The sequence below is a fragment of the Manis javanica genome, chromosome 1 (genome assembly GCF_040802235.1).
Source record: "Manis javanica isolate MJ-LG chromosome 1, MJ_LKY, whole genome shotgun sequence".
Lineage (NCBI taxonomy): Eukaryota > Metazoa > Chordata > Mammalia > Pholidota > Manidae > Manis > Manis javanica.
This window is the reverse complement of record NC_133156.1, coordinates 10,778,840-10,803,517: the sequence shown is the minus strand read 5'-3', so window position 1 is coordinate 10,803,517 and position 24,678 is coordinate 10,778,840. Positions and strand designations below refer to the sequence as shown.

At 41.9% G+C, this 24,678-nt stretch overlaps 1 protein-coding gene across 1 annotated transcript in view; it reads left to right on the top strand.

Annotated features, from left to right (window-relative positions):
* The window catches only part of MIPEP (mitochondrial intermediate peptidase), a 200,453-nt gene that overhangs the window by 69,051 nt on the left and 106,724 nt on the right, over positions 1-24,678 (top strand). Inside the window, exons 11-14 of the mRNA XM_073227530.1 lie at positions 9,551-9,704; positions 11,057-11,134; positions 12,618-12,822; positions 14,029-14,138. Of these exons, the coding sequence (XP_073083631.1) occupies positions 9,551-9,704; positions 11,057-11,134; positions 12,618-12,822; positions 14,029-14,138 (547 nt within the window). The remainder of the gene's footprint in view (positions 1-9,550; positions 9,705-11,056; positions 11,135-12,617; positions 12,823-14,028; positions 14,139-24,678) is intronic.

The following is a 24,678-nucleotide window of genomic DNA, read 5'->3' as shown; positions in this document are numbered from 1 at the left end:
CAGATCCAGTCAATTCGTTGTCTCACTGTATGCACATGCCAGCCTAGACATCTCCCTCCTCATTCCAATGGCAAGTCCAGGAGACGGTGGGGTGGATGCAGCCACAACCGCAGCATCGCCCGGATCCCTGTGGAGGTTTTTTGATGATCATCCCCCGGCACGAGTCCCCCAGAGAGTGCTGATGCCGGAAGCTCCTCCTCATATCGTATCTTAGTTCATTTTCTGGGTATCCAAGCTAGGCCTTGATCTTCTGCATAGAAACAAACAGACCCTTTGCCCACACTTTGACATGCCCTCTATACCACTGTGCAGAACTCATTGGAGGTCAGCACACAGGGACTGCCTTTTTTTTTTTTTTTTTTAATTAAGAGAAAGGAATATTATCAGAAAAGAGTACCTCCATAGCTGATCATCTGACACCCTTTAAGTGATCAACATTAAGGATATTTAAAGCATGCGTTGATCTTTGATTTACCAATAGTTTTATCCTGTTAAGGAGTAATCCCCCTTTTCTTTCTTTCTTTTTTTTTTTTTTAATCTTTAATCTACACTTACATGAAGAGTACTATGTTTACTATGCTCTCCCCTATATCAGGTCCCCCCTAACAACCACATTACGGTTACTGTCCATCAGCTTAGCAAAATGTTGTAGAATCCCTACTTGTCCTCTCTGTGTTGTGCAGCCCACCCTCCCCTTTCTCCCTCCCCCCCATGCATGCTAATCTTAATACCCCCCTTCTTCTTCCCCCCCTTATCCCTCCCTGCCCACCCATCCTCCCCAGTTCCTTTCCCTTTGGTACCTATTAGTCCATTTTTGGGTTCTGCAATTCCGCTGCTGTTTTGTTCCTTCAGTTTTTTCCTTTGTTCTTATACTCCTCAGATGAGTGAAATCATTTGGTATTTCTCTTTCTCCACTTGGCTTATTTCACTGAGCATAATACTCTCCAGCTCCATCCATGTTGCTGCAAATGGTTGGATTTTTCCACTTCTTATGGCTGAGTAGTATTCCATTGTGTATATGTACCACATCTTCTTTATCCATTCATCTACCGATGGACATTTAGGTTGCTTCCAATTCTTGGCTATTGTAAATAGTGCTGCGATAAACATAGGGGTGCATCTGTCTTTCTCAAACTTGATTGCTGCGTTCTTAGGGTAAATTCCTAGGAGTGGAATTCCTGGGTCAAATGGTAGGTCTGTTTTGAGCATTTTGATGCACCTCCATACTGCTTTCCACAATGGTTGAACTAATTTACATTCCTACCAGCAGTGTAGGAGGGTTCCCCTTTCTCCACAGCCTCGCCAACATTTGTTGTTGTTTGTCTTTTGGATGGCAGCTATCCTTACTGGTGTGAGGTGATACCTCATTGTAGTTTTAATTTGCATTTCTCTGATAATTAGCGATGTGGAGCATCTTTTCATGTGTCTCTTGGCCATCTGTATTTCTTTTTTAGAGAACTGTTCAGTTCCTCTGCCCATTTTTTAATTGGGTTATTTGTTTTTTGTTTGTTGAGGCGTGTGAGCTCTTTATATATTCTGGACGTCAAGCCTTTATCGGATCTGTCATTTTCAAATATATTCTCCCATACTGTAGGGTTCCTTTTTGTTCTATTGATGGTGTCTTTCGCTGTACAGAAGCTTTTCAGCTTAATGTAGTCCCACTTGCTCATTTTTGCTGTTGTTTTCCTTGCCCAGGGAGATATGTTCAAGAAGAGGTCACTCATGTTTATGTCTAAGAGCTTTTTGCTTATGTTTTCTTCCAAGAGTTTAATGGTTTCATGACTTACATTCAGGTATTTGATCCATTTTGAGTTTACCTTTGTATATGGGGTTGGACAATGGTCCAGTTTCATTCTCCTACATGTAGCTGTCCAATTTTACCAGCGCCATCTGTTGATGAGACTGTCATTTTGCCATTGTATGTCCATGGCTCCTTTATCAAATATTAATTGACCATATTTTTTTGGGTTAATTTCTGGTGTCTCTAATCTGTTCCACTGGTCTGTGGCTCTGTTCTTGTGCCAGTACCAAATTGTCTTGATTACTATGGCTTTGTAGTAGAGCTTGAAGTTGGGGAGTGAGATCCCCCCTACTTTATTCTTCTTTTTCAGGATTGCTTTGGCTATTCGGGGTCTTTGGTGTTTCCATATGAATTTTGGAACTATTTGCTCCAATTCATTGAAGAATGTTGCTGGTAATTTGAGAGGGATTGCATCAAATCTGTATATTGCTTTGGGCAGGATGGCCATTTTGATTATATTAATTCTTCCTAGCCATGAGCATGGGATGAGTTTCCATTTATTGGTGTCCCCTTTAATTTCTCTTAAGAGTGACTTGTAGTTTTCAGAGTATAAGTCTTTCACTTCTTTGGTTTGGTTTATTCCTAGGTATTTTATTCTTTTTGATGCAATGGTGAATGGAATTGTTTTCCTGATTTCTCTTTCTATTGATTCATTGTTAGTGTATAGGAAAGCTACAGATTTCTGTGTGTTAATTTTGTATCCTGCAACTTTGCTGTATTCCGATATCAGTTCTAGTAGTTTTGGAGTGGAGTCTTTAGGGTTTTTTATGTACAGTATCATATCATCTGCAAATAGTGACAGTTTAACTTCTTCTTTACCAATCTGGATTCCTTGTATTTCTTTGTTTTGTCTGATTGCCGTGGCTAGGACCTCCAGTACTATGTTAAATAACAGTGGGGAGAGTGGGCATCCCTGTCTTGTTCCCGATCTCAGAGGAAATGCTTTCAGCTTCTCGCTGTTCAGTATAATGCTGGCTGTGGGTTTATCATATATGGCCTTTATTATGTTGAGGTACTTGCCCTCTATTCCCATTTTGCTGAGAGTTTTTATCATGAATGGATGTTGAATTTTGTCAAATGCTTTTTCAGCATCTATGGAGATGATCATGTGGTTTTTGTCTTTCTTTTTGTTGATGTGGTGGATGATGTTGATGGATTTTCGAATGTTGTACCATCCTTGCATCCCTGGGATGAATCCCACTTGGTCATGGTGTATGATCCTTTTGATATACTGTTGAATTCTGTTTGCTAATATTTTATTGAGTATTTTTGCATCTACATTCATCAGGGATATTGGTCTGTAATTTTCTTTTTTGGTGGGGTCTTTGCCTGATTTTGGTATTAGGGTGATGTTGGCTTCATAGAATGAGTTTGGGAGTATTCCCTCTTCTTCTATTTTTTGAAACACTTTAAGGAGAATGGGTATTATGTCTTCTCTGCGTGTCTGATAAAATTCCGAGGTAAATCCGTCTGGCCCCAGGGTTTTGTTCTTGGGTAGTTTTTTGATTACTGTTTCAATTTCTTTGCTGGTAATTGGTTTGTTTAACTTTTGTGTTTCTTCCTTGGTCAGTCTTGGGAGGTTGTATTTTTCTAGGAAGTTGTCCATTTCTTCTAGGTGTTCCAGCTTGTTGGCATATAGGTTTTCATAGTAGTCTTTAATAATTCTTTGTATTTCTGTGGAGATATGTCGTGATTTTTCCATTCTCATTTCTGATTATGTTGATTTGTATTGATTCTCTTTTTCTCTTAATAAGTTGGGCTAGAGGCTTATCTATTTTGTTTATTTTCTCAAAGAACCAGCTCTTTGTTTCATTGATTTTTGCTATTGTTTTATTCTTCTCAATTTTGTTTATTTCTTCTCTGATCTTTATTATGTCCCTCCTTCTGCTGACTTTAGGCCTCATTTGTTCTTCTTTTTCCAGTTTCGATAATTGTGATGTTAGACTATTCATTTGGGATTGTTCTTCCTTCTTCAAGTGTGCCTGGATTGCTATATACTTTTCTCTTAAGACTGCTTTCGCTGCGTCCCACTGAAGTTGGGGCTTAGTGTTGTTGTTGTCATTTGTTTCTATATATTCCTTGATCTCTATTTTGATTTGTTCATTAATCCATTGATTATTTAGTAGCATGTTGTTAAGCCTCCATATGTTTGTGAGCCTTTTTGTTTTCTTTGTAGAATTTATTTCTACTTTTATACCTTTGTGGTCTGAAAAATTGGTTGGTAGAATTTTAATATTTTGGCATTTACTGAGGCTCTTTTTGTGAGCTAGTATGTGGTCTATTCTGGAGAGTGTTCCATGTGCACTTGAGAAGAATGTATATCCTGTTGCTTTTGGATGTAGAGTTCTGTAGATGTCTATTAGGTCCATCTGTTCTAGCGTGTTGTTCAGTGCCTCTGTGTCCTTACTTATTTTCTGCCCGGTGGATCTATCCTTTGTTGTGAGTGGTGTGTTGAAGTCTCCTAAAATGAATGTATTGCAGTCTATTTCCCTCTTTAGTTCTGTTAGTATTTGCTTCACATATGCTGGTGCTCCTGTGTTGGGTGCATATATATTTAGAATGGTTATATCCTCTTGTTGGACTGAGCCCTTTATCATTATGTAGTATCCTTCTTTATCTCTTGTTACTTTCTTTGTTTTGAAGTCTACTTTGTCTGATATTAGTACTGGAACCCTTGCTTTCTTCTCACTGTTGTTTGCCTGAAATATGTTTTTCCATCCCTTGACTTTTAGTCTATGCTTGTCTTTGGGTTTAAGGTGAGTTTCTTGTAAGCAGCATATAGATGGGTCTTGCTTTTTTATCCATTCTCTTATTCTGTGTCTTTTGATTGGTGCATTCAGTCCATTTACATTTAGGGTGACTATTGAGAGATATGTACTTATTGCCATTGCAGTCTTTAGATTCGTGGTTACCAAAGGTTCAAGGTTAGCTTCTTTAGTATCTTACTGCCTAACTTAGCTCGCTTATTGATCTGTTATATACACTGTCTGGAGATTCTTTTCTTCTCTCCCTTCTTATTCCTCCTCCTCCATTCTTCATATGTTGTGTGTTTTGTTCTGTGCTCTTTTTAGGAGTGCTCCCATCTAGAGCATCCCTGTAAGATGCCCTGTAGAGGTGGTTTGTGGGAAGCAAAATCCCTCAGCTTTTGCTTGTCTGGGAATTGTTTAATCCCTCCTTCATATTTAAATGATAATCGTGCTGGATACAGTAGTCTTGGTTCAAGGCCCTTCTGTTTCATTGCATTAAGTATATCATGCCATTCTCTTCTGGCCTGTAGGGTTTCTGTTGAGAAGTCTGATGTTAGCCTGATGGGTTTTCCTTTATAGGTGACCTTTTTCTCTCTAGCTGCCTTTAAAACTCTTTCCTTGTCCTTGATCCTTGCCATTTTAATTACTATGTGTCTTGGTGTTGTCCTCCTTGGATCCTTTCTGTTGGGAGTTCTGTGTAATTCCATGGTCTGTTCAATTATTTCCTCCCCCAGTTTGAGGGAGTTTTCAGCGATTATTTCTTCAAAGAGACTTTCTATCCCTTTTCCTCTTTCTTCTTCTTCTGGTACCCCTATAATACGAATATTATTCCTTTTGGTTTGGTCACATAGTTCTCTTAGTGTTGTTTCATTCCTTGAGATCCTTTTATCTCTGTCTATGTCAGCTTCTATACGTTCCTGCTCTCTGGCTTCTATTCCTTCAATGGCCTCTTGCATCTTATCCATTCTGCTTATAAATCCTTCCAGGGATTGTTTCACTTCTGTGATCTCCTTCCTGATATCTGTGATCTCCCTCCGGACTTCATCCCATTGCTCTTGCATTTTTCTCTGCATGTCATCCCATTGCTCTTGCATTTTTCTCTGCATCTCTGTCAGTATGTTCATGATATTTATTTTGAATTCTTTTTCAGGAGGACTGGTTAGGTCTGTCTCCTTCTCAGGTGTTGTGTCTGTGATCTTTGTCTGCCTGTAATTTTGCCTTTTCATGGTGATAGAGATAGTTTGCAGACCTGGTACGAGTGACTGCTGGAAGAGCTTCCCCTCTTGTTGGTTTTTGGCCTTCCTCTCCTGGGAGAATAGTGACCTCTAGTGGCTTATGCTTGTCAGCTGTGCGCTGGCAGGGCTTCTGCTACCTGCCCGTTTGCTATGGAGTTTATCTCCACTGTTGCTGTGGGTGTGGCCTGGCTGGGGCCACTTCTCCAAAGTGGTGGAGCCTCGTTGGAGGGGGAGTGGCCAGGAGGCTATTTTTCTCCGTAAGGGGCCTCTGTGCTCCCTGTTGCCCAGGGGGTTAGAGTGCCCAGAGATCCCCAGATTCCCTGCGTCTGTCTAAGTGTCCTGTCCTTTAAGACTTCCAAAAAGCACTCTCCAAACCAAAACAACAACAGCAACAATGAGAGAGGGAACAGAAAAAAAAAAGGAAAAAACATGCGATTTTTTTTTCTTTTTTTTTTTTCCTCAGGCGCTGGTCCCAGGCACCCGCTCACTGGTCCTGCCACCCTGCCTCCCTAGCACTGGGGTCCCTGTCCCTTTAAGGCTTCCAAAAAGCACCCTCCCACCGGTCCTGCAGGGAAAAACGTGTGGTATTCTTTGTCTTCAGGCGCCGGTCCCAGGCACCCTCTCACCCGTCCTGCTGCTCTGCCTCCCTAGCACCGGGGTCCCTGTCCCTTTAAAGCTTCCAAAAAGCACTCGCCAAAAAGAGAAAAAAAAAAAGGGGGGAAAAACGTACGATTTCCTCTGTCCTCAGGCACCGGTCTCATGCACCCGCCCTCCGGTCCCGCAGGGAAAAACACAGGATAGTCTTTGTCCTCAGGCGCTGTTCCCAGGCACCCGCTCACCAGTCCCGCCGCCCTGCCTCCCTAGCACCTTGGTCCGTGTCCCTTTAAGGCTTCCAAAAAGCACCCGCCCACTGGTCCCGCAGGGAAAAACACGCGATATTCTTTTTCTTTAGGCGCCGGTCCCAGGCACCCACTCACTGGTCCTGCTGCCCTGCCTCCCTAGCACCGGGGTCCCTGTCCCTTTAAGGCTTGCAAAAAGTACTCGCCAAAAAGAGAAAAAAAAAGGGGGAAAACGCGCGATTTTCTCCGTCCTCAGGCGCCAGTCTCAGGCACCTGCCCACCCGTCCCGCAGGGAAAAACGCGCGATATTCTTTGTCCTCAGGTGCCGGTCCCAGGCACCCGCTCACCGGTCCTGCTGCTCTGCCCCCCTAGCACCAGGGTCCCTGTCCCTTTAAGGCTTCCAAAAAGCACTCGCCAAAAAGAGGGAAAAAAAGGGGAAAAACGCGCGATTTTCTCCGTCCTCAGGCGCCGGTCTTAGGCACCCACCCTCTGGTCCCGCAGGGAAAAACACGGGATATTCTTTGTCCTCAGGCGCCGGTCCCAGGCACCCGCTCACCGGTCCCGCTGCCCTGCCTCCCTAGCACCGGGGTCCCTGTCCCTTTAAGGCTTCCAAAAAACACTCGCCAGAAAGAGAAAAAAAAAGGGGGGAAAAACGCGCGATTTCCTCCGTCCTCAGGTGCCGGTCTCAGGCACCCGCCCACCGGTCCCGCAGGGTAAAACGCGCGATATTCTTTGTGCTCAGGCGCTGGTCCCAGGCACCTGCTCACTGGTCCCGCCGCCTTGCCTCCTTAGCAACGGGGTCCCTTTCCCTTTAAGGCTTCCAAAAAGCACTCGCCAAAAAGAGAAAAAAAAAAGGGGGAAAACGCGCGATTTCCTCCGTCCTCAGGCGCCGGTCTCAGACACCCGCCCACCAGTCCCGTAGGGAAAAACGCACGATGATCTTCTTTGTCCTCAGTCGCCAGTCCCAGGCACCCGCTCACCGGTCCCGCCGCCCTGCCTCCCTAGCAACGGGGTCCCTGTCCCTTTAAGGCTTCCAAAAAGCACTCGCAAAAAAAAAAAAAACCGATCCGGTTTCTTTCCACCTGCTGGGAGACGGGGAGAGGGGCGCCCGGGTCCCGCCGGGCGGGGCCTTGTATCTTACCCCCTTCGCAAGGCGCTGGGTTCTTGCAGGTGTGGATGTGGTCTGGATGTTGTCCTGTGTCCTCTGGTCTGTATTTTAGGAAGAGTTTTCTTTGTTATATTTTCATAGCTCTATGTGTTTTTGGGAGGAGATTTCCCCTGCTCTACTCACGCTGCCATCCTGGCTCAATCTCTATATTTATTTTTTTATCTCAGTTTTTATAAGTGTCTCTCCTTTTTTTTGTTTTTAAATGTAGTAGACCAAAAGCACATGCATGTAATTTATGAATATACTTAAGGTTGGATACTCAAAAAATTATTTTATTGATAGGAATGCATAATCAAAAAGTTGGGAGACCATGTGCCTGCAGTATGAAACCCCGGTTCCTCAAGTTCCTGTACGCACTCAGTTCTCTGCCCTGCCCACTGCCCAGGACTCTCTCCTTCTTTTCCCTCTTAGCTCCTGCTTCAGGAACTCTTTCCCAGTTAGCACCTGGTTACTAGAAGTTACCAGGGTGCTTCATGACCTCAAATGGTGCTATGCTGTTGCTTGTGCCTGGCATTCCCTTCTGTCCTCCCCCCTCCCTATCCTGGCAGCAAACTCCTGTGTCTGAATTCCTTTCTGGGGCCCCTCCTGTCTCCACCCTCCACTCTGAATCCGGTCATTGCCCTGCGCTCTCCCTGGCATCCTCCACCTTCCCCCCTCAGTGACGGAGGGCCTGGGCCACTATGGGCTCTTCTACCACCAAGATTCTGTTTTCATGAAAAATCACTCAGAAATTAAGTCATAAATTTGTGGATTTCTGCAGCTGCAATCTCATTTGTGGTGCAGTTTATATTCATTCACTCACTAAATCCCATCACCAGTTTATCAGTACATAAGTTTGTATATATTTTATATGTATGTTTTTATATATGTTTGTATAAATTTTGTTAATCCCAGAAAATGGAAGTAGTATAAGTGTCTATTCTATTATTCTAGAACCCTTCTTTCTAGCAGTGGTTATAAAGTTTGCCCTCACTTAAGGACTCAAAAATGAACATTCCTATCACATATTCTAGATGTTCTTTGGTTTATGTTGGAAAAGGACAAAAAAAGTTTTGGATGAAGAATAATTAACCTTACCAGCATGTTGACCTTCACTTCAGACATATAACTATAAGACAAATAAATTAACATCTGATTGTTTATATTACAATATATATGTTTAATATATTTAAATATGTACATATATACATATTTAATACATTTATATAAATATATATTTATATATTATGTATTTATATTACATTTGTAGATATTTCCATTAACAAATATTTCATGAAATGTAAGTTTTAAATTCACTTTGTGTGCCTTAGGACTTGTATTTGTTTAATATATATGTGGTACAGATCACATTTTTTTAGGATATAATGCATTTCATAAAGTGAGGTTTGCCATTATAGCTCCAGCTGGCCAGGTTTTATGTACAAGCGTGCACAAAGGATTGTGTGTCGTGTGATCAGCTGCAAAAGACAGATTGCCTACTTGAGTCAGTGAAAGAGAAAATAACCTGAAAGGGGTGAAGATTGGGGACGGGTATGTCTACCTTAATTACTAGCATTCCTCTTACTATTAGCAATAATTAGACTGCCTTTCTTCTGAGGAAAACTGAGTCTGAAGATTCCTCAAAAGACAGAAGTATACTTTTATGTTTTCAATACTTGATTAGCTACTGTGGTCCTAAATTTTACATGAGAAATTAACTGAATTTATCTTGAGCCATTGAAGTAAACGCAAATGCCATTGAACCTCTTCTCTTCCCTTAGGTATAATATTGAACCCAGTTTATACTGCCCATTTTTCTCCCTTGGAGCATGCATGGAGGGGCTGAATATTTTGTTTAACAAACTGTTAGGCATCACGTTATATGCAGAGCAGCCTGCAAAAGGAGAGGTGTGGTGCGAGGATGTCCGCAAGCTGGTAAGCATCTGATTGGTATGAAGTTGCCGTGTTCATCTCCTGGGTTTGGTAATTGAGTCAATAGCAGTTTCCTCTTCAAGTTAACTTTGTCCCTGTAGAGCGTGTCTTAACCTTATAACTGCTCATGAAAAATCCAAATCACCACTTCTGATTTAGGACACTGTATAAAAGAAACATTTTTCTCTCAAATCTGTTGTTGCCTGAATCTGATGTAGACGTGTAACAACAGAGTTAGATTTCTGAGAAAATATCTTCTTAGGAACTTGTTAGAAAGCTAAGTCTTCATATGTTGACAAATTCTAGTTAAAGGAAAATTTGCCATTACTTTCCATATCCCTGCAGTGCTGAGTGTCCCTTCTGGTTAATTTCAGAATCCATGACTTTAGTACTTTTCCTTTCCTTCTAACCCTTTCCCATCTTGTAGGTGCTTCTGCAGGTATCTGATGTTAATTTATATCCCGTGTTCTGATCTGACTTCTTTGACAGGAACTCAAGCCTAGAGTTCACCCTTCTCCTATTAGGGCCCACTTTATTTGAAGTGTTAATATTTTTATTTCTTTTGATAAGATTCTGAGGATCTACTGATGCACGTGTTTATCATCACAAAGGCATTGTGTTGTTATTATGTTGTTTTACTTTTTGCTCATATGCTTACCACACAGTGCTCTTTTCACTATACTGCAAGAAATTAAAAATATCTCATTATCTCTGGGCCACAAATCATGAGAATAGCAGGTGTGGTGGTGGGATTGGAAGGGTAGAATGGGGCACATTTCATCTCTGCATTTAATCACCTCGGTGTCTACCTATTTGTACTATGTACTTCACAAGAGGTCGAGATTGATAAACTTCAGAGCTGCAATGAACAGAAAAACTGGTGACAGAAGAGTGGAGGACAAAAAGCAAGGGATGTTGCGATTTTGCATGTGGCAGGTGTGAGCCCTAGGTGGGTAGCGCTGTTTGCACTTTGTTCTCCACCGTGTCCCAGATGCCTCAAGCAGTTCTTAGCCTGAAGATCTGAAGAAAAAATAATTTAGTTAAAATTGTCCAGCTAGCACTTATTCCCCACTCCTCTGCATGGCCCGGGCACAGTCTTAAGAGCTGGGTTTGGTAGAGGTGTCATCAGGGACTGGCAGTCAGGACAAAGAACCCCAACGAGGGGGGTTTCCTCTCCTGCATAGAATTCCCAAATCAAAGTCATCTGAGAGATGAGAAAATGCAGAAAGTAATAAAATGTCTACATTTGTGGCTTTGGATGTTTTTTTGTACAGATTCTTGTGTTAGAATGTTTTTCTACTTTTAGAGTTTCTGATGGCCTCATTTACCACCAAATTAAAATTTTCTTTTTCTAGGCTGTGGTTCATGAATCTGAAGGATTGTTGGGGTACATTTACTGTGATTTTTTTCAGCGAGCAGACAAACCACATCAGGTGATGCTTTATTTTACAAACTGGTCTCTCTAGATGTGATCAACAGTTCATTGTATTAATGTGAACTTTATTTCTCATTTTTCTATTACTATTTAAAAGGAATGTTAGTTACTAAATAGGTAATTTGAAGTCAAGATGGAATTTCAAGATAATAAATGTTATATAAGTCATTACATAAATCTGTATCTGTCACTTTTGTCTGGGCCCTGGTAATAATGATGGTAGTACTGATAGCTGACGTTTTATGAGCCCTTCTGTGTGCCAGCTGGTATGCTGAGCTCTTCATACACAACATGTCTTTAAATGTTCATCTCAATCTTTTGAACTAGGCACTAACATTTTGAGGAAACTGAGGCCAGAGAGGTTAAGCTACTTGCCCAGAGTCACACTGCTAGAAGTGCTAAGATATAGATCAAACATTCTGACTAGAGCCCACTCTTAACTACTCTCCATATTTGACAGTGGGCCTTGTTGAGAATACAGATGGTGTGTTCATATGGAACCACCAGTTTGTTCTTTATTTGGAATATGTGAGGCTCATTTCATTTAGCTGTGTACCCGGTTTGCCAGTCGATCAGCTTCAGTTTCAGGTAACTTGATAGGAACTGTCAAGAATTCAGGTTTTAAGTTATAACAGAAATTATGGTACCTTATATTTGAATAGTGGTTCCAAAGCTTTTTGATAGACATGAGGTGGTAAAATCTGGGCAACTGCTACTTCCCAAGATGATTCGGCTGGCGGGTGCTTAAGGCAGGCCCAGAGGGTGGGGCATCAGACGTTGAGTCCTGTGTAGCTCCTCTTGGTTGGGGCAGAGTCCAGGTTAGTGATCGGGAGCCCCAGCTCCTAGCAGTCTTCCTGGCTTCAGATCCCAGGTGCAGTAATCCTAGCTGTGTGTCCTTGGACATGTGACTTAATATTTCCAGATTTAGTTTCAGTTTTTTATCTAAAAAATGAGATTCTTGCCCTGTAGGGTTATTGTGAAGAATAAGTGATTACGTGTACGTGAATCTGTCTTGTTTCAGAGGAATTTACTCCTTGCAGATTCCCTGCTTTATGGAAGTGGTCATCACGTCCAAGTGATGAAGACAGTAGGCATGTCTCCTAGTCCCTCGCCGGACACATTGAAGGGGTTCAGTAAATAATGTAGCTCAGTGTCTGTCCCTTCCCTCTTGCCTGTGGACATCCGTCTAAGCTCTTTGATGACGGTGTTTCCAGCATCTGGTAGATAGATAGCATCAGCTGAATGCATAATTTTGGAATGAGTGAATTAACACAGCTCAAGGTATTATTGGTTTTTAAAAATTAACATTTTAACAAAATAAAAAGTGTTGGGAAAAAGTGTCTATGGCTAAATGAATAGAAAAATGGAATTAAGTTAAAAGTTAGACTTACACAGTTTGGTGTAATTTTGTATTCATTAAGACTATTTTACCCTTTGGATTACTTCATATTTTCTTCTCCTATAATGTTTTCTGATTCCAGGATTGCCATTTTACAATCCGTGGAGGCAGATTAAAGGAAGATGGAAACTATCAGCTCCCAGTAGTAGTTCTTATGCTGAATCTTCCCCATTCCTCAAGGAATTTACCAACTTTATTAACTCCGGGAATGATGGAAAATCTTTTCCATGAGATGGGACATGCCATGCACTCTATGCTGGGCCGTACTCGCTACCAACACATCACTGGTGAGCTGCAAAGAGGAGATGTTTGTTTAATACAGTCCTTTAAAAAGATATATTTTAGCTTAAATTGGAAAAAAGCTGTTTATTTAGAAGGCCATTTAATACTGTCCTGTGGTATTTACGGAGCTGGCTTCTTCTTGTCCTTCTGAGTGTCATGCAACCTTATGATCTTACTTTGTTTCTCCTTTCTTGCTGACAGTTCTCACTGAGGAGTGTCTTAGTTGTGTCTTTCGAGTTTGTACCAGTTTACATTTCATACTGTTTTATATGGAATTTAAGTTTATGGCTGTATGTGTGTGAATAAACATGTATGTACCTTCTCAGTACCGAGCAGAGTTAGTGAGGGAGTGGGTGGAAGTTGCCTCGTCTTACCCAAAATCAGTTAGAAAACATATTAATGCATGTTGAGAAAGTATGATAAGGTACTTTTTATTTTTCTTATGATTCCCCTGTATAAAATCAGAATTTCTCATGCTGACACATGTCCATATTTGATGATAATACTTTCCTCTGTAGTTGTCTCATCTCTGAGTCTTAAGCTCACTATCATTTATGGTCAGCTTTAGACTACCCAGTAAATTGTTGGCATTGGTATTTATTAACTAATTTTGTACACACAGTATTTGGCAGAGAAGATATTTGAAAAGATTATAGATGGGCTGGGTAGAATCATAAAATGTCACCCAGAAGTTCTTAGACAGGATTTGTTGCTTTGAGTCATTTTGAGTTTAAAATACTGCTTTTCTGTATTGAAGATCGACTTTGTTGCAAGAAGCAATCAATGGATAAAATAAAGTACTTTTAAAACACATGAAGGATAAAAGCATTTGGTAGCAGATTTCAGTGAATTAAATACAAATGCTCTATTAATTGTAAGAATGTTTTAATTTGTGTTTCATGTATAGCTCAGTGTAGCTGAAGACAGGTTTGTTTGCAGAGGGTATGAGCCATTGCTTTACAAGGTGTTTTATCCAGCTGTGCAAATATTTTGTGTTACTTTCAATATATAGAAACATATATGGGATTATAGTAAACTTTTCTATTACAAATATGTGCAATAATTTTATAGAAGTAAAATATTGATTTAATGAGTTAAAGCTTATCGTTGTTCATCAGAAGTACATATAAAAGTTTTAAAAGAGTACATAAAAAGTAAGATAAATATGTTGATTTGATTCATGCCAACTTTTTTCTTTTTCCCCATTTTAGGGACCAGGTGCCCTACTGACTTTGCTGAGGTTCCTTCTATTCTGATGGAGTACTTTGCAAATGATTATCGAGTAGTTAACCAGTTTGCCAGACATTATCAAACTGGGCAGGTAGGGAAACTAATATGTGGTACTGCCCTTGGAGCCGTGGTTGGCTTTGTGACCTGCTGTAGATATTGAGCTCCCCGTGCTTCTTCTGGTCTCTCGCACCCTCTCTCAGTACCGGAAACCTTCTAACCATTTTTTTTCTTTTTACCAGCCTACAGCATTATAATCACAGCATATAGTCATGTGTTGACAAAAAGCTACTCCTTGTTACATGCCAGATGATAGCCCGATTCCTCCTCAGAACCGTCCCCCTGCGGGAAGCTCTTTGTTCCATTCTCCAGAGGAGAATGAGCCTTCATTCATTTTCTAGTAGGATGAGCCTTCAAGCTTGTTTTGCTTCAAAAAAGCCTTTGTTCCTCCCTCTTTTCTTTATGCTTTGGAATATTTGTTATCTTCATCTAAATTTTTATGTTGGTTAGTGAAACGGAACGACACTGCCGTGATTTCCCGATGTGCTTAGGGTGATGCTATGTCCGTAAACTCCTTAACTTTAGGGTTTCAGTTTAAATTGTGATTTTAAAGTTGTGTAAAGTCAAACTAAAATGAGAGCTACTTTATGATAAATTGGAACTCTAATTATCAATATTGTGCATTTTACCGTCCACATGTATTTTGGAAACTATATACTTTCTCTAGGAACTTTGATTATATAATGTCATATCACATTAGTGTTTTTCCCCTTTAGACTGCGCCTCCCTAAGAGTGGGTCTAAAATTAAATGGATCTTTGAATCCTTAGCACTTAAGAGTCATGCCTCACATAAAAAGCACTACAAGAAATTAAATGAAAGAATGAGTGGAATTAGAAAGAATGAATGGAATCAAACCTGTATTTGTGACTTTTTCTGATTGTCTCTAGATGCATACTGTGATTGGGTTGTTTCTTTTTTTTTTTTTGGACTTGATTTGATCTAATCATTATTGCCAACTATAGCATAATGGATGAGTTTCTGAATAACTAATTTAGTGAATCTTCATCATGATCTTTTTCAGTTATTAAGATGATAAAATTGAAATATTTGTGATCCAGTTAACTACCTGTCCATTAATTTGCAAAGAATTACTCTGGGAATTACATTGACTCAGTCTTTAACATAGAAGCATATAACCCATCGGATAATAGCATAATCTATCTATGGGTCCGTGTTTTGGGGTTTGGGAATGATTAGGAAAACCTAATTAAAATCCTCCTTTTGTAACTGCTGCCCTGCCCAGCTTCAAGGGTAGGGGAGTGTGGGTATGCTGGAACGCAGCTCCGTGAGCAGGCGTGAGGCCATGGGGGAGCATCCCGCTAACCCTGCCCAGAGGTGTTGGGAGAGAATTCATGCAGCAGGTGCTAGAGGAACTCGGTCCTGCAAAAATATGTAAGGCGGGCAGTTTGGCAGTCAGCTCTCAGCAGCCGTCATCCATCTCATTCAAAATATGTATTGAGGACACACTGAAGACATACATAGGCCCTGCAGTTAGGAAATATCTTTTGAGCTTTTATTATGTACCTGGCACTGTTTTCAGCATCTGAGAAACACCCAAGAATAAGGGAGACAACATCCCAGCACTCCCAGCCTTTGAATCTCAGGGGAACAAAGGCAGAGCTAAAGACAAGATCATTCTAGCCAGAAGGAAAAGCCCATACAGAGTCATGGAGAAATCTGAGACGTGGAAATACGATGGCGTGGCAAGAGCCGAAGGAGGAGGAAGGGAAGGAAAGACAGAAAAAGACATTGGAATGTTCTTGTTCCCAGAATTTGCCCCCACTCTCTGCCCTCCTTTTTCCCACATGCACCTTTTAATCCCAGCTCATTTGCTGAGCACCTTTTGTGACTGGTGGTTTTTCTTGGCATTGTCCATGCTGGGCTTGTTGTCACACTTCCTCTTGAGAGTTGTGTCTAGTCCTCCTGGCCACCGGCTCTCATATAACTTGGCCCAACCCAGTGTCTCATTGGCCTTTGGCAAGCAGCTTCCCTGGACTCCACCTTGGAACTTGTGACCTTGCTCAGCTGTGTGCTGGGCTTAAGCGAAGGCTTGCATCAGCGAGGCAGGCGATGATGATGGCCAGAACTAAGGCACTGCCTGTGCGCCACTGGGAGAAGCAGAGCCCAGAACTAGAGGAAACTGCATTAGAAGGGCTTGAGCTCCTTAGGTAAGGGTCAGGGCGGGAGCCTGCATGAAGAGAGAATTCTGAAAGAAGGCCAAGTTTGAGGAAGGAAGACAATGAGTTCTTTTTTTGAATGTATTGATGAATCTCATTGTCCATGAGGCTGTTAGTAGTACTGGGCTGAAATTCAAAATCAAATTTTGTCAATGTGTGGGAACAGTTGGCATAGACATCACAGCTGAAGTGGAGGGAGATGGGAACTGCCTGTGAGGGAAAGCAGGAGGCATCTAAGGACACCAGCAGGGCCTGGAGAGGAGCTGTCTGAGGAGCTCAGACTCTGGGAGGTGAGGGACAGCAGTGAGCAGGACACACGCAGGAAAGCAGTACCATGCGCCTTTCAGAGTAATATCTAAGACAAAAACCGTTAACGCTTGGACCGAATACTAAGGTCACAAATACTTAGGTCAATTTAAAAAATATCTATTTTCAGAACAATCAGAAGAGCAAAGAAGGACTAGAGCTACTGCTTGGAAGGTGGATGATGCCCTTAGGAAAGCAAGTTTCTCTTTTATTACTAAGTTGTTCAGTAAGAAAAACTATTTTTGAAAAAAATAGTTTCAAGAAAACAATATTAAGTCCAAACATGCACTTCAAACTAGATGAGATACAATGAAAACAATAAGCTACTTTGAATTCATTCACATTTCAGCCTCAGAAGATATGCCCAGTGGGTTAAAGGGACTTGCAGACACAGCGTCTCAGGAATTTACAATAATTTGCAGTCCCACGGAGAATCAGAGGAGCGCCAGGAGGCATGCCAGTGCCTGGTGGCTCGCAAGGGACTGGCCTCTTCTGGTCACTAGTTCAGATACCAAGTGGAAGTGGCTTGATGTGTTTGCTTCAAGGGCAGTCCTAGCTTTAAGGACAAGGAGTTAATTCCTGGAAATCCAAGTCTTTGTAAGTAAATGACATTAACACCCATAAAGGGTTCTGTCTTTAGGCTTCACTTCCTATCCTGCTGCATGTCAGGAAAGGGTTTATTTTTTTGCCATCATGTGGTATATTCCAGAGCTGCTCTCAGAGCAAGGACTTATTATCAGTGACTTATTAACACCTACAAGTATTTCACCCGCACTAGAACGTGGCCAGTGAATCCCTTGTGGTAGAGGAATTGTAAGGATGCTTAGCAGAGGGGCAGGTGCTGCACAGCTGTCAGAGATAAGTATCAGAGGTGCTCATTTGGGAATCAAAACTGTCTTGACAAGTAACAACATCAAAGTGAAAGTGAAATTTATTTCCAATTAATCTTAAAATCAATAGTCCATATAGAAGGAGTAGAGACTTGTAGCAGATCATGTGAAAAAAATACCAGGTTTTTAGATGTAATAAATTTAACTTGAATCACAGTGTGGTGGGGTTTCCCCACTTAGTCTCTCAGTTCACATTAGGGGCTTGTGGCGTCTCAGAAACTAGAGAATATCGTCTGGCTTCTCAGTGCTTATTGGCTCCGACTTCCGCCGAATCCCTCTCCAGGTGTTCTCCGTAGGCACCAAGTTACTTAGAGGTGGCCCCACGCTTCTGGAAGCATGATTCTAGCCCTCCCATAAACCTTCTACGATGCAACTTGTTTTTAGGAAAACTAATGTAAAATTGACCATCTCAGTTGTCATTATGTGTGCCAGTTAGTGGCAGTAAATCCATTCTTAGTGTTGTACTCGTCTCTGCCATCCATCCACAGAATTTCTTCCTTCTGTGAAAGTGAACTCTGTATCCCTTAAGCACTAACCTCCCATTTCCCCTCCCCCACCCCCTGGCCACCACCATCCTACTTTCTGAATGTTTTCAAGGTTGGTTTGTGTGGAAGCGTGTGCCAGAAACGTCCTTCCTTTTTAAACCTGAATCATATTCTATTTTATGTATATATTAATATTTTGTTTATCCATTCATCCGCTGATGGACACTTGGGTTGTTTTTTCCTTCTGACTACTGTGCATAATGCTGCTAAGAACGTGGGTGTACAATACCTGTTTGAGTCCCTGCTTTCAGTTCTTCTGTGTATATACCCAAAAGTAGGACTGCTGGATCATATAGTAATTCTGTTTAAAATTTTAGGGAACCACCATACTGTTCTTCACAGTGGCTGCATCATTTTACGTTCCTCCCTTGTGCATGAGGGTTCTAATTTCTCACATCTTCCTCCTTAACACTTGTTCTTTTTTGATTTCTTGATAGTAGCTGTTCTAATGCGTGTGACAGGTATCTCATTGTGGTTTTGATTTTCATTTGCCTAATAACTAGTGATACTGATCATCTTTTTATATGCTTGTTGACCATTCACAGATCTTTTTCTTTTTTTAGGCGAGCAAGTAAGAGGCTTTTATTTAGAGATAAAGTGAGAGGATAGAGCCAGGACAAGAGAGCCCCAGGTTGTGCAGTTGTCTAGTTTTACATTCAATTGAGAGACAAAGGACTAGGGATGCACACCTGCTAAGTGGCCCCAAAATGTTTATCTTTGAAGAGACATTAAGTTTCTTATTAGTCTTCCTGGTTATTTACAAGAAATTTGCTGCTCTGATTTCCTCCCAGGATAGCAGCTTCCTGGTCTGTGAGCGTATACAGTCAAGACTGCCTGCTTTGCTCCCAAGGTGGGCTGAGTTATTGTCTGTCTGTTAAAGAGTATGTTAAGAATCTTACCTTTTAACTGATTGGGTTTTAAAATGCAATCTTATTTTCAAGATGGAATCCTTCCTATTTTAACTACGTCCTTTTGGGCTTGCTTGTTAATTGCCCAAGTTGCAAATCACTTGATTAGGCTCTAGGAAGAAAAGCAGCACCTGGGCCCCCCCACAGCAGCCAAAGCAAATCTCACAATTATCTTGCTTTGTTTTTTGCGGAGGCCCACACCCTCCTCTGTCTAAGCTCATGGTCCCTGTCTCACTACCCCCTCTACAGACGGAGACCCTAGCTGCTGCCAGGGGAAGGGGGCGACGACTGCTCTGGCTGCTTCCTGCTGAGACAGGGCACAGTAAAGGGTGCAGTTAGGTCCCCATCACTGGTCAGTCGGGAGGGCTTCGGAAGATGGGCACTTCCACCTTGGACTCCCTTTCCATCACCCTTTGCAGTTTTATGGCTTCAAAAGAACTTAGGAACCCAGCTCCATATTGTAGTAGTCCGTGGGACTTCTGGGCCTGACATAGTTCGAACTGGCTTTCGGAGGTCCTGGAGTGAATCAGAGACATCTTGTGAATCATAGCACCCTGTCCTGCTGTTAAGATGTCTAGTCCCATTCTATTTTCTATAACTGGTGCATTAGCTTAACTTTAGTATTTTGGAGAGATATTTCTTGGATAGGATCATTTAAGGACTTTTGAGTAAAATTGGTTAAGGATTTGATTTGCCAAATTACATCTTATAAACCAAGAGATGGTATAAAAGTGAAGGCTAGTTGATCATACCAATGAAAAACACTCCTAGTCCATCCATGTTGGAGGCTTGGGAAGTTTGCAGGGTGTGGGATGTTCTTAACCCAACGTCCTTGCAACCAGGGAAATCCCAGAGGGTACCTCTCTATCCACCCTGGAGGGAGCCACGGCCAGAGATGAGTCCCACAAGCCAGTGAGTGCCGTTTGGGGTGCGCCAACGGATACCAGGGCAGGTGTCCAGTCTGTGGCAACCCAGTCTGTAGCCTGTAAAGTTACTATGTGTGAACAGTGGTCTTTGGGAGGCCAGCCTAAATATCGGGTGAAGCTTGGGCGATGGTTATTAGAATGGTTTCTTTTCTCCCAGCAGATGGGGGCCTTTTGATTTAAGTGTTTTGCTGTTGGAGTAACCCAAATGTACTCGTCCCGGATTTGAAAAAAAACCTTTCATATCTGTGATTATTTGCGTGGAGAAATGGCACATTGGAAGCATTTTGCAGTTGATGTAGAGCTATAATGGTAGTTAAATTCTTTGTGGCATTATAAGAGAAGGGGAATTTATGCCCTTTAACTTACTGAGACTTTAGGCATGAGAAACTGCTTTGATAAAACAATTAGAAAACACTTTGCAATATTTCAACATTAAAAGCAGACTAACAGTTTAAGAAAACTTTGTCCTTTTAACGAAAGGAAAACAAAATTCTAATTCTGCTGTGTACTTGATATCAAGACTCATTTGTTTTAATCTCATAGCATGACTATATGAATTCTTCCACAAACTTCCTACAACTTTTTTTACATTCAGAATTCTCTCTCTTTAAATAAGCAGCTGTATTTTAGAACAAAATTACCTTCTTTTACCCTCAATAAAATACATTTCCATTCTTTATACCTTCTTTTATCAAAACACACATCTTTTCTAGCATGCAGAGATGTTTCATTACTTTAAGTAGTTTTAATAAGAACTTCAAAGCATTAGAAATTTGTTTTCAGTGAACACTGAGAAGTAAATATAGTAAACTGTTATACTAGCATTCTTTAGATTGACAAATTTATGAACACATTTTATAATTTCTAGGAACATGTGCTTTACAGCACAACTTCTCAATAAGGACAAAATATGTCCACTTAGCAAAACTTTAAGGTTTTAGGTTACCATAAAGATTTTCAAGGTATATGCTCTGTAACACACACTTTAACACACAATTATTAAGAAGTTCAGCTACTACACTTATTTAGTTCACTCGTTTTTAACATCCATGCTAGATTACTTACAAAACCTTCACTAAACATGACAACGTCAAGCCTCTCTTTAAGCATTTTTTTCTTTTGAGAGATTTAAGTCAGGCTGTATTGCAGAAGATAAATTTCTGTCTCAGGGAGTCTAGTTTAAAAACCTTCCAATTTTTTTAGAATAATGATGAACCTAATAAGTAGAACAGATTTCCAATAAAAGGATTTAGAAAAACAGTTTTATATTGTAGTAGTCCACAGGACTTTTGACCATTTTCCTTCCTTGTGGCAAAATAAATTTAGCTGCATAACCTTATTATATTGTATTCTTCTCTCAGGGGCCAAGCCTCTCTCATCAGAGCATTTGTATTGAGGCCAGGCCTGTGTGCAGAAGATAAGGCACTTCTTTTTCAGGGTTTGGGGATCAAATTGCTCCCAATTCAGAATGCATGCCAGAGGCGTTTCTGGCTTTAAACTTGAAGAGGACGCTCCCATCTGGAAGACAGAGAGAAGGACAGGTGGGCAACACCTGGTCGGCCTTTTCTGTGAGGGTGTCTCCTCGCCGTGGAGCCCAGGTGACAGTGGTCAGTCACCTCCTCTGCTGGGCCTACTGGCCTTAACCACTCCTTCCCAGCGTGGCCTGTACCTTGCTTTGATTTCCCTCTTGCCCTCCCACTAAGCAAGAGTCCCCTCAGAGCTCTGGGTTTAGTGGGACCGAACCAGTGTGCTCCTACTTTACACCTCTTGGGAGTTCTAATCCAGACCCTGATTTCTTCTGCACAGGCTTTAGCAGAGTACACTCGGGATCATTCTTTGAGAGGCCCCTGCCTGTGTGGTAAGTGCAGGGACTGTGCGACCTCTCACTGGTCAGTCAGACACAAGCCTGTTCCACTTCCCTGGGGCTGCAGAAAAGGAAATGCTGTACCCCAGGATGACTGCCTTTAGGGAAGAGAGGTCAGCAGAATAGAGCCATTAACATGTTGGGCTCAGTTTTCAGCTTGACTGCTTCGCAAACCTCATTTACACTGCACAGGAGAAAGCGGCTCGGTCCCAAGAGGACTGCTGCGAATGGGGAGCAGGGGAACTTTTTCTAAGGCCAAAGATAAAATTCAGACAGAGGCTGCCACGGACAGTTATGAAGGAGGGGGGCCTATACTCTCAAACACCAGTTTCTGCCAGTGCCTGGGAATTATCCTGCTAGTCACCCACTGTAAGAAGTCTGACCTGTCAGGCAAAGAGGTTGTGGGTCATCCGTGACTCTTGCACAGGCAGCAGCCTAGCTGAGGTTTACTCAGCGCCATCGGATCCATCGACCAGAGCCAAGATCCAAGGACCACTGTCTACTGGTCCGATCTGCCCTCGGAGCCCACAAATTAGGATAGAAAGTAGGAAGTCGGCTCAGCCACTCCCCGACATTCCTGCCTGGAGGCGGAGGATCGAGGAGCGGCAGACACCTGGAAACCTTTCACCAGAAACTTAAGACTGTTAGCTGATGCTACTTGTCTTTTAAGTGGCTAACGAGTGCCCAGACATTTTTATGAGATAAAAAGTACAGCATTTAGTTAAGAATAAGAGCAAAGCATAGATCTACCTTGCAGTGGTGAGCATCAGGTTCCATGAGATTGATGAACTTACAGGCACACAGAGAGCATGTAGGGAAAGTAAAGAGCACCCCTGCCTCACTCAGAGGCCAGGGCGGCCTGAAGAAGCAGGCTGGAAGTCAGAGAGACACAGAGAGTAGTTATTCTCAGGGATACCCAGCAGGGCTGTCGGGGTCTGGGTCCAGACACGCGGCCTTTGAGAAGCCGCTGAAGTGCAGCCTCAGCCTGGACCCTCGCAGTTGCCCACGGCCTTCCTCAGCCGCTTGCATCCAAGGAGAGGCCTCTGAAAGGGAATCCTGGCCTCCACTCTGGTGACTTTTCCGGCTCCCAAAGGAGATGGGGGATCCACTGAGGGAGACGCAGGGGAGCCTGTCTCTCGAGAGTTTGAGGTTGGCAGCTGGGCTAGTCCCATTTAAGTGGCCATAGACGGCTTACTTCTCTAAGGACAGTGAAAGAAAAAGGCAGGCTTGGATGTCGATACTCACCTCTGAAGTTATCCTGGACGAGCCCCCAAAAATGATGCCGGGGTTCTTGTTTGCAAAGTCAGAAGAATGAACTTTGCAAACACTCAGGGTAGGAGGGCAAGTGAGAGGCTCTTATTTAGAGATAAAGCGGGAGGACAGAGCTCCTGGCTTAAGCCAGGAGGGGACAAGAGAGGCCCCCTCATAGATCTTTTTTTAGAGAAATGTCAATTCAAGTCCTTTGTACTGTTTTTAATTGGGTTGTCTGATTTTTGGTTATTGAGCTGTAGGAGTTTTTTATATATTCTTGATATTAATCCCTTATAGATATGTAATTTGCAAATATTTTCTCCAGCTCTGTTGGTTGCCTTTTCACTCTTGTTGGTTGTGTTCTTTGATGCTCAGAAGTTTTACATTTTGATACAGTCCAGTTTATCTATTTCTTTTGTTGCCTGTGCTTTTGGTATTATATCCAAGAAATAACTGCCAAATCTAGTGTCGTGAAGTTTTTCCCCTGTATTTTTTCTAAGAGTTTTATAGTTTTCAGTCCTAAGTTTAGGTCTTTGATTCTTTTTGAGTTAATTTTAGGAGGTGATTTTTTATATTTTATATTTTAGTAATTCTGGAGTTGAGATCTCCTGTTAGCTCTTTATATTTAATGGTGTAGTACACTTCATCCCTATCTGTTATAAAATCACAGGTACTTTTTATAATATATATAATTATTGGGCTCTTGGAGTGAAGAAAATAACATGGTCTTAGCCTCTACACCAAAGCTGAAAATGCTAAAGCACTTCCATTAGTCTAAAAGCCTGACCCTTGACTCTCATACATGCACATCCCCCATGGGAAAGCTAGGCTATCCCTGATGCTTGGATTATTTGAAATACCAAAGTTTTTATCTTTCTCTCACAACTTAGATATTGATTCCTAAATCTTGTCTCTGCCCTAGACTTTTTATCTATTCACAAGTTTTAGGTAGGTTTGAAAAATTGAACCCATCTCATAATTCTGCTTTGCATTTCTAACGTTCTGTCCCATCTCTCTCAGATTGAATTTTTCTAGGACTCTGGGAAAAATATGTAACTGAATTGAATTAGCCAGGATCTGGAGTAGACCTGGTACTTAATTTCCCATCTAAGAGAGAAACTAATATTTCCTCTGTATTCAACACTTCCAACACCAAATACTGGGGGCGGGTTTTTTCCCCAAACCAGCCAGTTCTTCAGTTCTCAAAGGATACCAACCGGATGTCCTACAGTTTTAACTCAGCTCTACACCAACTGCTCAAAGTCATTGCAGACCCCATGGGTTCAGGCCTCAATCACACAAGACTGCTTCCCCTGCCTTCCACTTGAGGTGCCAGTCACAAGTCCAGTTTGTCACCTGTGCTTCTGACTGTCTAGTATAAATGGGAGGTTCCCATGACCCCTCCTCACATTGGGTAACTTGAAAGAAAGGCTAATAGAACTCAGGAGAATAGTTTGCTTACTAGATTACCAGTTTATTATAAAAGGAAGCAACTCTGAGGGAAGTATAACGCTTCCATGCCCTTTTAAGGCACCCCACACTTGTAGCATCTCCAAGTATTCACCAAACAGGAAGCTCTCCAAACCCCTTTGTTTAGAGTTTTTATGAAGTCTTCATAAAAGACATGATTGATTAAGTCATTTTCCGTAGGTGATTATGCCAGTCTGCATCGCTCTCCCCTCCCCAGAGGTCAGCTCGGGGCTGG